This window comes from Macrosteles quadrilineatus, unplaced genomic scaffold (assembly GCF_028750875.1).
Source record: "Macrosteles quadrilineatus isolate MER2022 unplaced genomic scaffold, UCM_ALF_1.0 Scaffold_682__1_contigs__length_38072, whole genome shotgun sequence".
Classification (NCBI taxonomy): domain Eukaryota; kingdom Metazoa; phylum Arthropoda; class Insecta; order Hemiptera; family Cicadellidae; genus Macrosteles; species Macrosteles quadrilineatus.
The window spans coordinates 8,903-21,695 of NW_026543275.1; the positions used below are offsets into that span (position 1 = coordinate 8,903).

The 12,793-nt window shown below is 34.6% G+C and overlaps 1 protein-coding gene across 1 annotated transcript; it reads right to left on the bottom strand.

Moving 5' to 3' along the window:
* Positions 1-414: 414 nt before the first annotated feature.
* Positions 415-1,988, bottom strand: LOC128982590 (uncharacterized). The gene is made up of 2 exons (XM_054401550.1): positions 1,898-1,988; positions 415-1,505 (listed from the first exon to the last, which is right to left on the bottom strand). The coding sequence occupies exons 1-2, from the start codon at positions 1,986-1,988 to the stop codon at positions 415-417; spliced, it is 1,182 nt and encodes a 393-aa protein (XP_054257525.1).
* Between the last annotated feature and the right edge of the window lie 10,805 nt (positions 1,989-12,793).

The following is a 12,793-nucleotide window of genomic DNA, read 5'->3' on the forward strand; positions in this document are numbered from 1 at the left end:
CAACAGTTTGACAGTACAGTGAGATTTAGGTAACAAAACTGGATGTTCCGTATCTTGTGTAAGGTTGGAATGTTTCAACCTGCCGCCTACTCGCACTATTCCACTGTCATCAATATATGGGGATAAACGAGCAAGTTTTAAGCTGCATTGAGATCCCTTTTTGAGAGCAGAGATGTCATCCTTAAATGATGTATTTTGTATGAGTTTGAAAATTCTTAATTTCGCTGAAGAAGTTTCTTGGCAAGTAAGTCGTCCAATGCGGGGATCATTGGCTTGCAGATTATGAATGAATCGCAATATATATGCCATGACATTTACAAGTTTCCTGAAACATGAATATTTTTCTAGTATATCAAAGTCAGTGAGTTTAATCTTCTCTGTGGTTGCTAGAACGTTTAGAGGATTTGGCCTTATTTAAAGAGTGTCATCATCAATAACAGGTGTGAATTTTGGCTTAGGCCAAGAATCTGACGATGACTGTAACCATTCCGGTCCATTCCACCATAAATGATGAGTCACAAGTTGAGAGGGTGAAAGACCACGAGTGGCGCAATCGGCCGGGTTGTCTTGAGATTTGACATAATTCCATGAGTGAGGAGAGACCAATTCTTGGAGTTCTGAAATACGATTGGCAATGAAGACTTTCAAGCGGTATGGAAGAGTACGTATCCAGGTTAGGACAATTGTGGAGTCACACCAAGCATAGATTGATTCAATCTTCATATGAGCAGAGAGTATGTTTGAAGAATATTGAAGGAGTTTTCCCAGTAAGTGAGCGCCACAAAGTTCAAGCCGTGGCAGAGAAATTCTTTTCAAAGGAGCGACTTTTGATTTAGAGACGATGAGATAGAGCCTTGTATTCTCTTGAGAGTCAGTGACACGAAGGTAGACAACAGCAGCGTAGCCTTTCTCTGAAGCATCGCTGAAGCCGTGGAGTTGCACAGCCGTATGCAGAGAAGTAGAAATGTAGCGTGGAATTCTTAATTCTTGAATTATTGGGAGTTCTTCTAAGAATGAATGCCACTTGGTTCTAACATCATTTGGAACAGGTTCATCCCAAGTTAGCCCTGTTGTCCAGAGATACTGAATAAGTGTTTTTGCCCAGAAAATTACGGGTGTAAGAAATCCTGGTAAATCGTACAGTTTAGCGATTGTAGATAATATTCTTCTCTTTGTAAGTATAGCACTTATTTCAACATCCTTAACCTTGTAAGAAAGCATGTCAGACTCTGGAGTCCATTTTAGACCTAGGACACTGAAGAAGGCTTCACTATTTTCAGTTAACTCCACTGGAGTCTCTTTGTGTTCAATTGGGACTTGGTCCAATAGTTGGGGTGCGTTGCTAATCCATTTTCGGAGTTCAAAACCTCCTCTAGTGAGCAAGTTCTTGAGTTCATTCTGTGCAGACAAAGCTTCATCAAGACTTTCTGCTCCAGCGATGATGTCGTCATAAAATATTGATTTAGTTAGAATCTCAGACGCCTTGGGGTATGAGTGACCCTCATCTTTGACCAATTGTTGTAATGTTCTGATCGTAATGAACGGGGAACAGTTGAGACCGTAGGTGACGGTAGCTTTAAGACTTGAAGGGATTCATCAGGGTTGGATCGCCAAAAGATTAACTGATATTTCTTTTCATCTTCAGCCACCAGAATCTGGCGATACATCTGTCGTATATCACAAGTGAACACAAACTTGTGACACCTAAAGTACAGCAAGACATCACTAATATCATTCTGCAACTTAGGGCCAGGCATGAGGATATCGTTTAGGGAGACGCCATTATTTGTTTTGGAACTACCATCAAATACGACTCGTATTTTGGAATTAGGGGGAATCTCCTTAAATACTCCATGATGGGGTAAATAGTAACATTCACCAGAAAGGGGTTGCTCACATGCACTCATGTGACCTGATTTGATGTAGTCATCCATAAATTCAGAGTATAAATCTTTGAATTCGGGCTGAGCAGCAAATTTTCTTTCCATCGCTTTAAGTCTAAGTTGAGCTGTACTACAAGATTCACCTAATAGTGGATGATTTGGTCTTTTCGGTAACTTAACAACATATCGACCAGAGTTATCACGTGTATGGGTTCTTTCAAAATGCTGTAAGCAGAGAACATCTTCTTCTGACTGAGTCTTGACACATGTCGGGGGTTCTTCGATTGACCAAAACCTTTGAAGTGAACTGTGAAGGTCTCCATCATGTGTAGTGAGAAAAGAAACAGTTTTTGGGATTGATAACTCAGATGTAGCAACAGGAGCTATACCCATTACAACAAATCCGAATATAGTTCCTAAAACTTGGGGCAGGTTATGGCCTAAGAAGTGCTGCTCACCAGTCAGTGAGAGAGCGAATAAATCAGCTCCGATCAATAGATCAATTTCTCCAGGTTTTTCAAAACAGGGGTCTGCAAGAACAAAATCATTTAAAGATCCCTTCACTTGAGGTGAGACTGGGATCTGAGGCAGTGGTGAAGTGATACGATTCAAAACCAAGCATGGATGATGGTAGGCTAAGCGTTGACCATTAACTGCAGATATATCAATGTGCACTATTCCTCTAGAATGAATTAGTGAGCCAGAAATTCCTTGGATTTCATCATGTGCTCGAGTACGGGAGGCACTGATGAGCTGAACAGCTCTTTCAGATATCAATGTATGTTGAGATGCAGAGTCGAGCACAGCACGGAGTACAGTTTGCTGACCATCTTTGGAAAACACCTGAACTAAACATGTTCCAAGTAAAATTGTTGTTTTAGTTGGGTTTAACTGGCTAGACAATCCTACAAGAGCACTTTTATTCACTGGTGCGGTGACATGGCTTTGGGGTGCGTTATTTGTAGGCGGCTTACCATATTTTTTTTCAAAAACCTTGGTTGGGTAACTTGGCTGCTGTTGTGTGGGAGTTGAGTCATGTAAGAGAGTGTGATGTCGCTTTGAACAAATTCGACACACTCTATGAGAAGGACAGTTATTAGTATCATGTAGATGGCCTAGGCAGTTGGCGCATAGATTATTTTTACAAGTGAATTCAACTCTATCACCTCTACTTTTAGCCTGAAAGGCTTGACACTTGTATATATTGTGATCGGATGCTTGACAAAACTTACAAGTGTTAGTCACTGTGACGAAAGCTGTTTTAGCTTGAGAGGAGTAAGGTTTACTATCTCGAAGAGGTTTAGGCCTATAACTATTAGATTGAGTCTTTTGCACTGAAGGGTATCTTGTGTTAGCTGAGGGACCAAGACCGATACTAGCTCCTTCTAATCGTTTAAATTCTCTTTCAAGGAATTGAATTAGATCATTTACTGCAGGTATGTCATTGTTTGTGATGCGAGAATCCTCAAAAGATTTTCTTAAATCAGTAGGTAACTTTTTCAAAAGCGTTAGGACAAGCAGAGTATTTTCAGCTGTTATGTCATGGTTGAGATTTTTCAAAACTTGAGTGTTCTCTTTATAAACTGTGAGAAAATGTTGGAGACTTTTGAGAGAACCACTACTTATGCATGGCAAATCAATGATTTTTGTAACAAGCTGAGTTACAACACGCCTTTTATTATCATAGCGATCCTTAAGCAGCCTAAGTGCAACATCAAAGTTTTCTGCAGTTATGCTTAAGCTCTTTACTAAATCTAAGGGTTCACCACTTAAAGAACTAAGCAGATATTGGAACTTACTCACAGGGGCCAAAGTTTCATTCCTATTAATAGAAGCCTCAAAAATATTGTAGTAGCTAACCCATTCTTCGTAGTTACCGCTGAATTTGGGCAACTCAAATTTGGGCAGTCGCAGAGATGGTTGGGTGGGAGGTGTTACTTCTTTAGTTTTAGCAGGTAATACTATTTTCAAGTCACTGATCAGAGAAATGTACAAGTCCGAAATTTCATCTTGCATAGAGCATGCTTCAGTTTCATCATAATCAGAACCAGGATCATCATAAACCGAATATCGAATAAAGCTTTAAAATCAGAGAATAAACCTCTAACTTCATCATCATAGTTGTGTAAGCGCTGAATGGAAACAACATTTAATGATTGAGTTTCTGAGAGAGTAATTTGGGCTGACACAAACTTGCTTATTTTCTGAAGCCTATTTTTCACAAGTTTTGCCTTTTTCTCTAGTGTAGAGAATCTCATTTTAACAGACCATTTATGTAATCAACAGAGTAAGCTATAGGCCTAAGTTTATCATAAGTTTAGGCCTATGTAAATATTCCCAAAAACTAAATATCAAAATAACTCCAAGTCTTAGACCTAACAATAATGCAAATTAATAGCTCAGAATAATAGCCCAGTCAATGAATGCAATAAAACAGCCTTTTTCGCAACTAAATGGTGGAAAGCTGGATTTTTTATATGTGATAGAACCACATAAGAGGTGTATTTTCCCAAAAGTCCCCACTTCTACCCCTTGAGCTTTCCCCCCCACCCCCCTCCAAACATAGAAATTGCAGTGATTTACTTAATTGATCATAATTCGAATGTTATGTAAGCTATCGAGCTGCAATTTGTTTTATTTTATTTTTGATTAGTTTTCCTACAACATTTGTATTCAAAACATTTTTCTAAAACCAATACTTAGGGAGATATAGAATTTAAACTTCGGTAAAAGCTTTGTTTCAGAGTGCAAAATCTTGTTTTTCTCTATGTATACTTTTAAATATAAATAATACGCAAATATGGTTCAAACAAAAGTCTTAGTACGTTTTTCAAGGTTTACAAATATATTATTGGTTAGTCATCTAGGTGACCGGGTGAAGAGCTGAGCGTCGGCAAAGTGAGCGCGTGCGCGCTAGTTGAACACCTCTGCGCTGCGTCATCGCATCTAGCCCAGCCAATAAACGCACCAACTGCCTTTTTTCGTCGCTAAATAGTGGAAAGCTGAGTTTGTTATATGTGATGGAACCACTTAAGACGTGTATATTCTAAAAGTTCCCGATTCTCCCCCCCCCCCCCAACCCCCCCCCCCCCCAAAACCACCTCATAACCTGGAAATTACAGTCGCTCACTGTACTGGATATAATTCAAATTCTACGCATGCCATCGTAGTGAAATTTGGTTTGTATTTTTTATAATTAGTTTATCTACAATTGTTGTACTAAAGATTTTCTTATAAAACTATATCCACAGAGATATAACATTTAAACTTTTTTACAATGTTTATGTTTAAGAGTACACAATTTTGTTTTACCCTCTATATATTTTTTCCCAAATAAAATACGCAAAATGTTTCAAACAAAAACTTTAGTATGTTTCTTAAGGTTTATAAATATATATTTGATTAGTCATATGAAAAAAACTGATGTAGTGTGGGGCGTCGGCATTGTCGGCAAAGACACCGGGTGCAGGCTTCCGCGCAGCGCAGCACCGCCCGTCGATGCGTCGCGTCATAGGCAACGACATCGCTTAAGTTCTCAAAGGTTTTATACAAATGCTATGGCCTTGTACTTTTTAGTTTACTACCAAAACAATCTGTATCCAAGCTTAACCGTTAACAGTAAAAACAATTATTATTTAGATGGAACCCAATAATTTTTTTATAACCAGTTTTGGTTCAGGTAAATTAATCTCTACCTACTTACTTGTTATACTTGCAATACTTTTAATACTTGATTTCTTCATATTTGACCAACGAAAGTTTGATAGATTGAGGTATATAACACTAGGCCTTTATAAACACTTTAAAAATCACTATAAACATACTCTTTGCTCTTCCTTACGTTACAATGTGCTTTCCATTATCTACCACCAATGGGACTCGCTTTGTTCCCCGCAAGATTTTTACTAACTGCGCCTCGCGGTCAGTAAAGATCTAAATAGTAAACTGAAAAAAATACTAATTAGATGAAACCTAATCATTTGTACATTTCTTAAATTTATTGTTGGTTTTAACTAGTTTATCATTTAAAATAATAATTTATTTAATTATTTCTGTCAATGGCTAAACCTATTGACAATAATATACATGGATACATATATTACATTACATAAAGCTGGGTAAGAAACATACTGAACCCAATGATGAGATGATCCAATTCGCCTATGGGTCTGAGGATGATTGGAGTGTCGAATCGAAATCGACGACCACTTACCATCTTTTATGTATATTTACAGTATTGTCAGTAACATTATAAGTGTAAATTAATGTTTTAAGTGTTAGACTATTAGACGTATTTTCTTTTATTTACTTTCCAATTAATTAATGTAATAAGGCATATATCCAAAATTTATAAATAAGTAAGTAAAAAACTATTTGTGTCCCCATACATGCAGGCAGACTATTTACGGGATACATACAGGCAGATTATTCAAATTTCTTAACATATTGTGTAGATGTGTCAATCAAATTGAGGGTTTTTTATTAAAAATTGGCAGCAATGTATTACGAATCTGCTTTACGGCACTAATACGTGGTCCAGATCAATCATTTTTAGAGACTCTATACTGTGAATCTTGGTGAGGATCTGTTCTCTAATATTTTATTGTTTTCATGTTATCTAAAAAATTAGTCAGCATAATAGTTCTTTATTGGTTTTTGGTAGACATTATGCAAACGTTTAACATCGCTAATAAAGATGAAGGCGCTTATTAAGTGTTTTAAAATAAAAAAGTTAGTTTTAACATTGACTGGTTTTAATTTGTGTTCCTTACCATGATTAAAAATGGCTTATAAATACTACCGACAGTTTTCTACGTTGTTCGTGATATTATTTAAACACAGGCTTACAACTCATGTCAGAGCAGCAATATTTTATTTGCTAGCGGGAAGCGTGAAGAGAGAGACATATCAACGATAGGACGCAGTTTGTATCAAGGATTAGTGAGTCGACAAAAAATTTTTACTGACCGTGAGGTGATTCATTTAGTCACGGTTTAGCTTGGAAACAGATTGTTTTGGTAGTAATGTAGGCTACAAATTAGGAAGTCTTAGGATTTATATAAAACAGTTGAGAACTTAGCGGTGCCGGTCCTTATTAGGCTATGTATCGACGGGCGGGGCTGCGCGGATGCTGATAACTAATCAAATATATATTTATAAACCTTAAGAAACATACTAAAATTTTTGTTTGTAACATTTTGCGTATTTTATTTGGAAAAAAATATATATAGGGTAAAACAAAATTGTGTACTCATAAACATAAACATTATAAAAACAATTTTAAACGTTATATCTCTTTGGATATAGTTTTATAAGAAAATATTTAGTACAACAGTTGTAGATAAACTAATTATAAATAATACTAAACCAAATTTCACTACATGACATGCGTAGAATTTGAATTATATCCAGTAAAGTTAACAACTGATATTTCCAGGTTTGGAGGTGGTTGGAGGGGGTGGGGGGGAGATTCAGAAACTTTTTGCAAAATACACGTCTTAAGTGGTTCTATCACATATAAAAAACTCAGCTTTCCACTATTAAGCGACGAAAAAAGGCAGTTGGTGCGTTTATTGGCTGGGCTAGATGCGATGACGCAGCGCAGAGGTGTTCAACTAGCGCGCACGCGCTCACTTTGCCGACGCTCAGCTCTTCACCCGGTCACCTAGATGACTAACAAATAATATATTTGTAAACCTTGAAAAACGTACTAAAACTTTTGTTTGAACCATATTTGCGTATTATTTATATTTAAAAGTATACATAGAGAAAAACAAGATTTTGCACTCTGAAACAAAGCTTTTAACGAAGTTTAAATTCTATATCTCCCTAAGTATTGGTTTTAGAAAAATGTTATAAACACAAAGGTTGTAGGACAACTAATCAGAAATAAAATAAAACAAATTGCAGCTCGATAGCTTACATAACATTCGAATTATGATCAATTAAGTAAATCACTGCAATTTCTATGTTTGGAGGGGGGTGGGGGGGAAAGCTCAAGGGGTAGAAGTGGGGACTTTTGGGAAAATACACCTCTCATGTGGTTCTATCACATATAAAAAATCCAGCTTTCCACCATTTAGTTGCGATAAAAAACATTCATTGACTGGGCTATAAATCAATTCATTTACATTCACTCTATAAGAAATAATGAATGTAAAATTATATTTCACTTTACCATCAGACCCAAGATAGACATAGTAAATAAAAGTAAAGTCTATTTAACACAAGTCATTTCATTTGAATCAGTATTTTCGCAGAATAAATTAAGTAGGGAAGTATTTATTATGAGCAATATCCTTAATATAGACAAGAATCGATTCAACCACTAATATTTCGTTTAATATTCACACAAAACAATATTTTCCAAGATGTAAATAAACTTGAAGGTTACGTTTATATTTTGATTCAATTCACACAGCTGTATGTAGCTGGCTGGAGTGTGTTTTATATTCAGTCAGCTGATTTCCTGTGCTTGAAACTGAGTTTTACATATGATCAATTTGAAGAAGCAATATCATTGGGCGATTTATTCTGTTTTACGAATCTCGACGCTCATTGGTTCTTGCGACGTGCAGACTGTAGGCAGAGCACTCTAGTGGAGAAGTTCGCTACCAAGGTGCATCGCAAGGACAGAAAATATAAAATGGCTGACTTTCTGATAAGTGAAAATATGTTAGAAAATTAAGGACGAAACAAAGTGCAGACAAAAATTATTGTTAATGACAATAATTGATATGGTGAATTGATTGAGAAACTTAGAGAAAATATTAAATATCCTAACTAATTCCTGATTTCAAATAATTATTTGAAAGGAAATATGACGTGATTCATGTAGCAGTGGGAGGACATGAACATGAAACTAACATGAAATATTCACGTCTGAGATGGCACAGGGGAATGAAATAAAATATTATTTATTCACCAAAAATAGTAATGGGGAATACAAATGCTGCTCTAATTATTTAGAGAAGTGACACTTTTTAGAGTTTAGTTGTACAATTTTAACAGTTACAGTAGCTAGGCTAATAAAAGCACAATATATTATTAATGATAAGATTTTCGTCCGACTCGACAGGACCAGCGGATGGGGGGTAAACTTGCCTAAAAATGTTCAAATGGACTGTATAGTGAAAGAGCAATATTAAAAAATTGTCACTAATTATTTAACAGACAATAATGAGATTGATGAGGTACCTTCCTTTTAACTGAAGTGTTGAGAAGACGAAGCCGGTAGACGTACACGAGTTTCTTCTGCTGGCCAGCTATTGCGTATTGCTCGTACACAGACCCGGACCGGCAGTAGTAGTGTTTCACTTCACAAATGTTCAATAGTTCACTTTTAATATGTGTCACTAATAATAATTAAATATACTTTGGGGTTAAGAGATGAGAGCAGCAATTGCGAGTTAATTGTGCCGGGGACATGTTAGTAGTTGCATGAATGCAAGAGAACTGGGGCGAGATTGGGGTTTCCAGACATCACGTGACAGGACAAAGGTTATTGTATGATATGAAACGTCTGGAAATATCTTGGTAGCGCTTGAATACGGAACAGCATCCAAAGCTGACTTTGAAAAGGGAGTTTACAAGATTGGTCCTATAAAGATATTACAACAATTCACGAATTTCGAATTGCCAAAAAATATTGAAATAATTCCTAACACGCTAAAAAGCATAACGTTTAATTTATAATACAGGGTGGTTCTAAGTTATTGTTACACTTTTTAAACTATATAAATGAAAAACTATACAACCTATCATCACAGGGTGAGAATCAATTGAAAGAGGAGATTCTAAACTTTTGTTTGACACCACTTTGGTAAACATATTTGCAAAATTATCCTCTACAGATATTTTTATATTTTAACTACGATTTTAAATTAATTGCACACTTCTACCTCTCTGAATCTCTAAACTTTATACTGTATGTTGAATTGTCAAAAGTTATAATTATAACACTAGGGACCAATTAGTTTTATAATTTACCGCTCAGTTATTGTTGTTCACCATTATTGTAAGCTGCGAGGAGCATGACTTCGAAAGAGGAAAATTGGTTATGTGTGTTAGAGCTTCATTGATTTTAATTTGTGATTTAATTTTTTTTTCCAGTTATCTTTACCAACGTAGTGAAAACAAAACTTTAGCATCCCTTTCAATTGATTCTTATTCCGTGATGATAGGTTTTATAGTTTTTCATTTATAGAGTTAAAAAAGTGTAACAATAATTTGGAATCGACCTGTATTACATTTCATTTTCTCATCTAAACATCCTTTTCAATAAATTTAAGCTAAATACACTAGACAGCGTTTAAGTTCAACTAAATGCTTTTTAAATGTTATACAAAATGATAATTTCATCATCTTGTTAATGCTCAATCACAGAGTCAAGAATATCCATTTTTCCCCTGCTCTGTGTGCTTTGTTTAATAAGTATTTTACCTCAAGCAGATGCGTCTGTAATCTCTAATCCAATTTAGTTTACATAAATTACATAAAGTCAAGATGTGTATTTCAAATAAATCAATTAAAACATTTTTTAAATTAGAATTGAATATGAAGTAATATATATAGTTATGTTTTTTAGGTTGTGTTACCAATATTAAACATTGAAATGATTCTAATACCCTATTTTCTGATATTACTATTGCAATATTTGCAGTTACAGATTATTATTATGAAGCTGTCTTGTCTCGACTGTATGATCAGGTAGTGCCATAATTGAGTATTAATCTTGTGGTTGGGTTTGTGGTTGGCCAAAGTACCACTACTAATTGGTTGGTTGACACTTGGTTTCGCAAACATACTCAATAGTTAACACAAAAGCTTCATAAAAATTGACGAGCTTGAGGTTAACGATCAATCTTAAATGCATTAAATACTTAATCCTTTAAAAATTATAAAAATTGTGTGTACATGTGTACTTAACTCGTTTCAATAATTAGCGAATTTGGAATATATGATCATTTTTTTATTTTGTAGTTGTAAGTATAAAATACAATACCTTTTTAAACTGTTAAAAGGAATGTATCCAATTAAGGATTTTATACCATTCTTTATTCGATTAGTTCTTTGTTACGACGCAGTAAACAAAAAAATCATCATATTGATCATATTGGAGATAAAAAGAACCTAAATGTACCTTAGAAACCGTCCTCCTATAAGTGTCACTGTTAAGCAAATTCTTGCTGATTGGGGGCGTGTTTGTAGACTATACTCCATCTTCACTAATCACAATCTGTAAATATATTTTGGGTTTTGTTATAACCCACTTCATCGAAGTCTTTATTACATTAAGACTGTCATTGAAACCAAATACTAATGTATCGAAAATTCGATGTTGCGAGCTCCATCTGAGTGGACTCTATATTTAAACCTAAAATCATAAAAGGAATTAATTGGTTCGTGATACAAATTAAAAGGTTACACTACTTTTTTAACGTGTCCCTATATCTATAAACATTATTAGTTATGAATAATGTTCACAAAACATAATGAATGACATATGAATGTATATTATATACATTCTTCATAGGAAAAACTGTATTTTCAATAATGAAACTGAAACTAACCGGTAATATTTTCTTCAGCTTTCTTATTATATAAATTAACTATCCAATACTAGGCTCAGTATATATTATTTGTAGTGACTTAGAGGGAAAATGTTTTTCCATTTACTATTAATTTCTGTTCGTTTAAGTAAAGTTCAATGAAACATTATGCTTAAGTACGACACAATTAAGACATTAGACACGACTGATGTTCTAAACTATTAAACTCGTCGAGCTCCTTTGAGAGTTTCGTTAGCTTGAGAAGCATCACTTGTTCATGTATAAATTAGCCTTTTACAGAGTATAAAACTGTAAATTAGTTTACACATTTGTGTTTATTTTCTAAGTTCAAAATAAATATTTACGTTTAATTTAAAAATGTTAGCTTCCTTGGTTTGAGAACGTATGCAATAATGCCAATATTATGTGAAAAAGAAATATAGCAGTATTAAAGATATAAGATTCCATTGCTAGAAGTTGAACAATTACTCCCTCATAATATTGAGCTTTTAATTTTAATGGCTTTTATGGAAGAGAATGTTTTACAAATGGACAAACAATATATTGGCATATTAATATTTCGTCCTTAAGAGTTAATTTTGAAAGAGGAAACATTTTCATAAAATACTTTCTTGAACTATGTATTGTTGCCAAAAAGCTAAGTTTACGATCGGAAGATCATAAAGACGGGAGGTTATGACTGCACTAACTGTCCCTGCATTAGTGATGCATGTAAATTGGCGCTCTGTAAGGTGCTTGAATCGGTAATGACCGTTAATGGAACTGGAGCAAAACACTGACACGCTGAAATTAATCTATTATCATGTAAACACATTTTAAAAGTTGTAAAAAATAGACTTATAGTGTTTTTATTCATTATAAGTCATTAAAACACTTATTGTCTCTACAAATTATATGTTTACTAGTTTTAATGGCTAAATTAATGAAAAAAAAAATACGTAAAATAAATGAAGTGAGTATACGAGGACTATTATACAAATTTTAAAAACAACACGAATTCAATTTTGTAGCTTGATGAGAAAATGTTTTGTGCTAGTCTCGTCAACAGACCTCCGACTTAAAACAAGATTACGGTAATTGATAGAGAAGGCGCCCGTGGCAGTCCTGATTAATTAACCTAATAGTTTGTCTAGTAATTCATTCAAAGTTTACCTCCTGGATATAGGTATACACATTTATTTCTTTAAACTCTGGGTTCACTTGTTCTACCATGTGAATAACTATACCAACTTCGGTGTAATTTGTTTATTATTATAGTTCGATCGCAAGAATATTTTCGAAATAAACAGAAAGTTATTCAAATTCAAAATTCAAATTCATTTATTTTCCCCAATTACA

Coding starts and splice junctions, on each gene's coding strand:
- LOC128982590 (XM_054401550.1), bottom strand. CDS start 1,988: ATGGAAAGAAAATTTGCTGCTCAGCCCGAATTCAAAGATTTATACTCT. Junction 1,506..1,897: donor ATCAGGTCACATGAGTGCAT/GTGAGCAACCCC, acceptor AATTGGTCAAAG/ATGAGGGTCACTCATACCCC.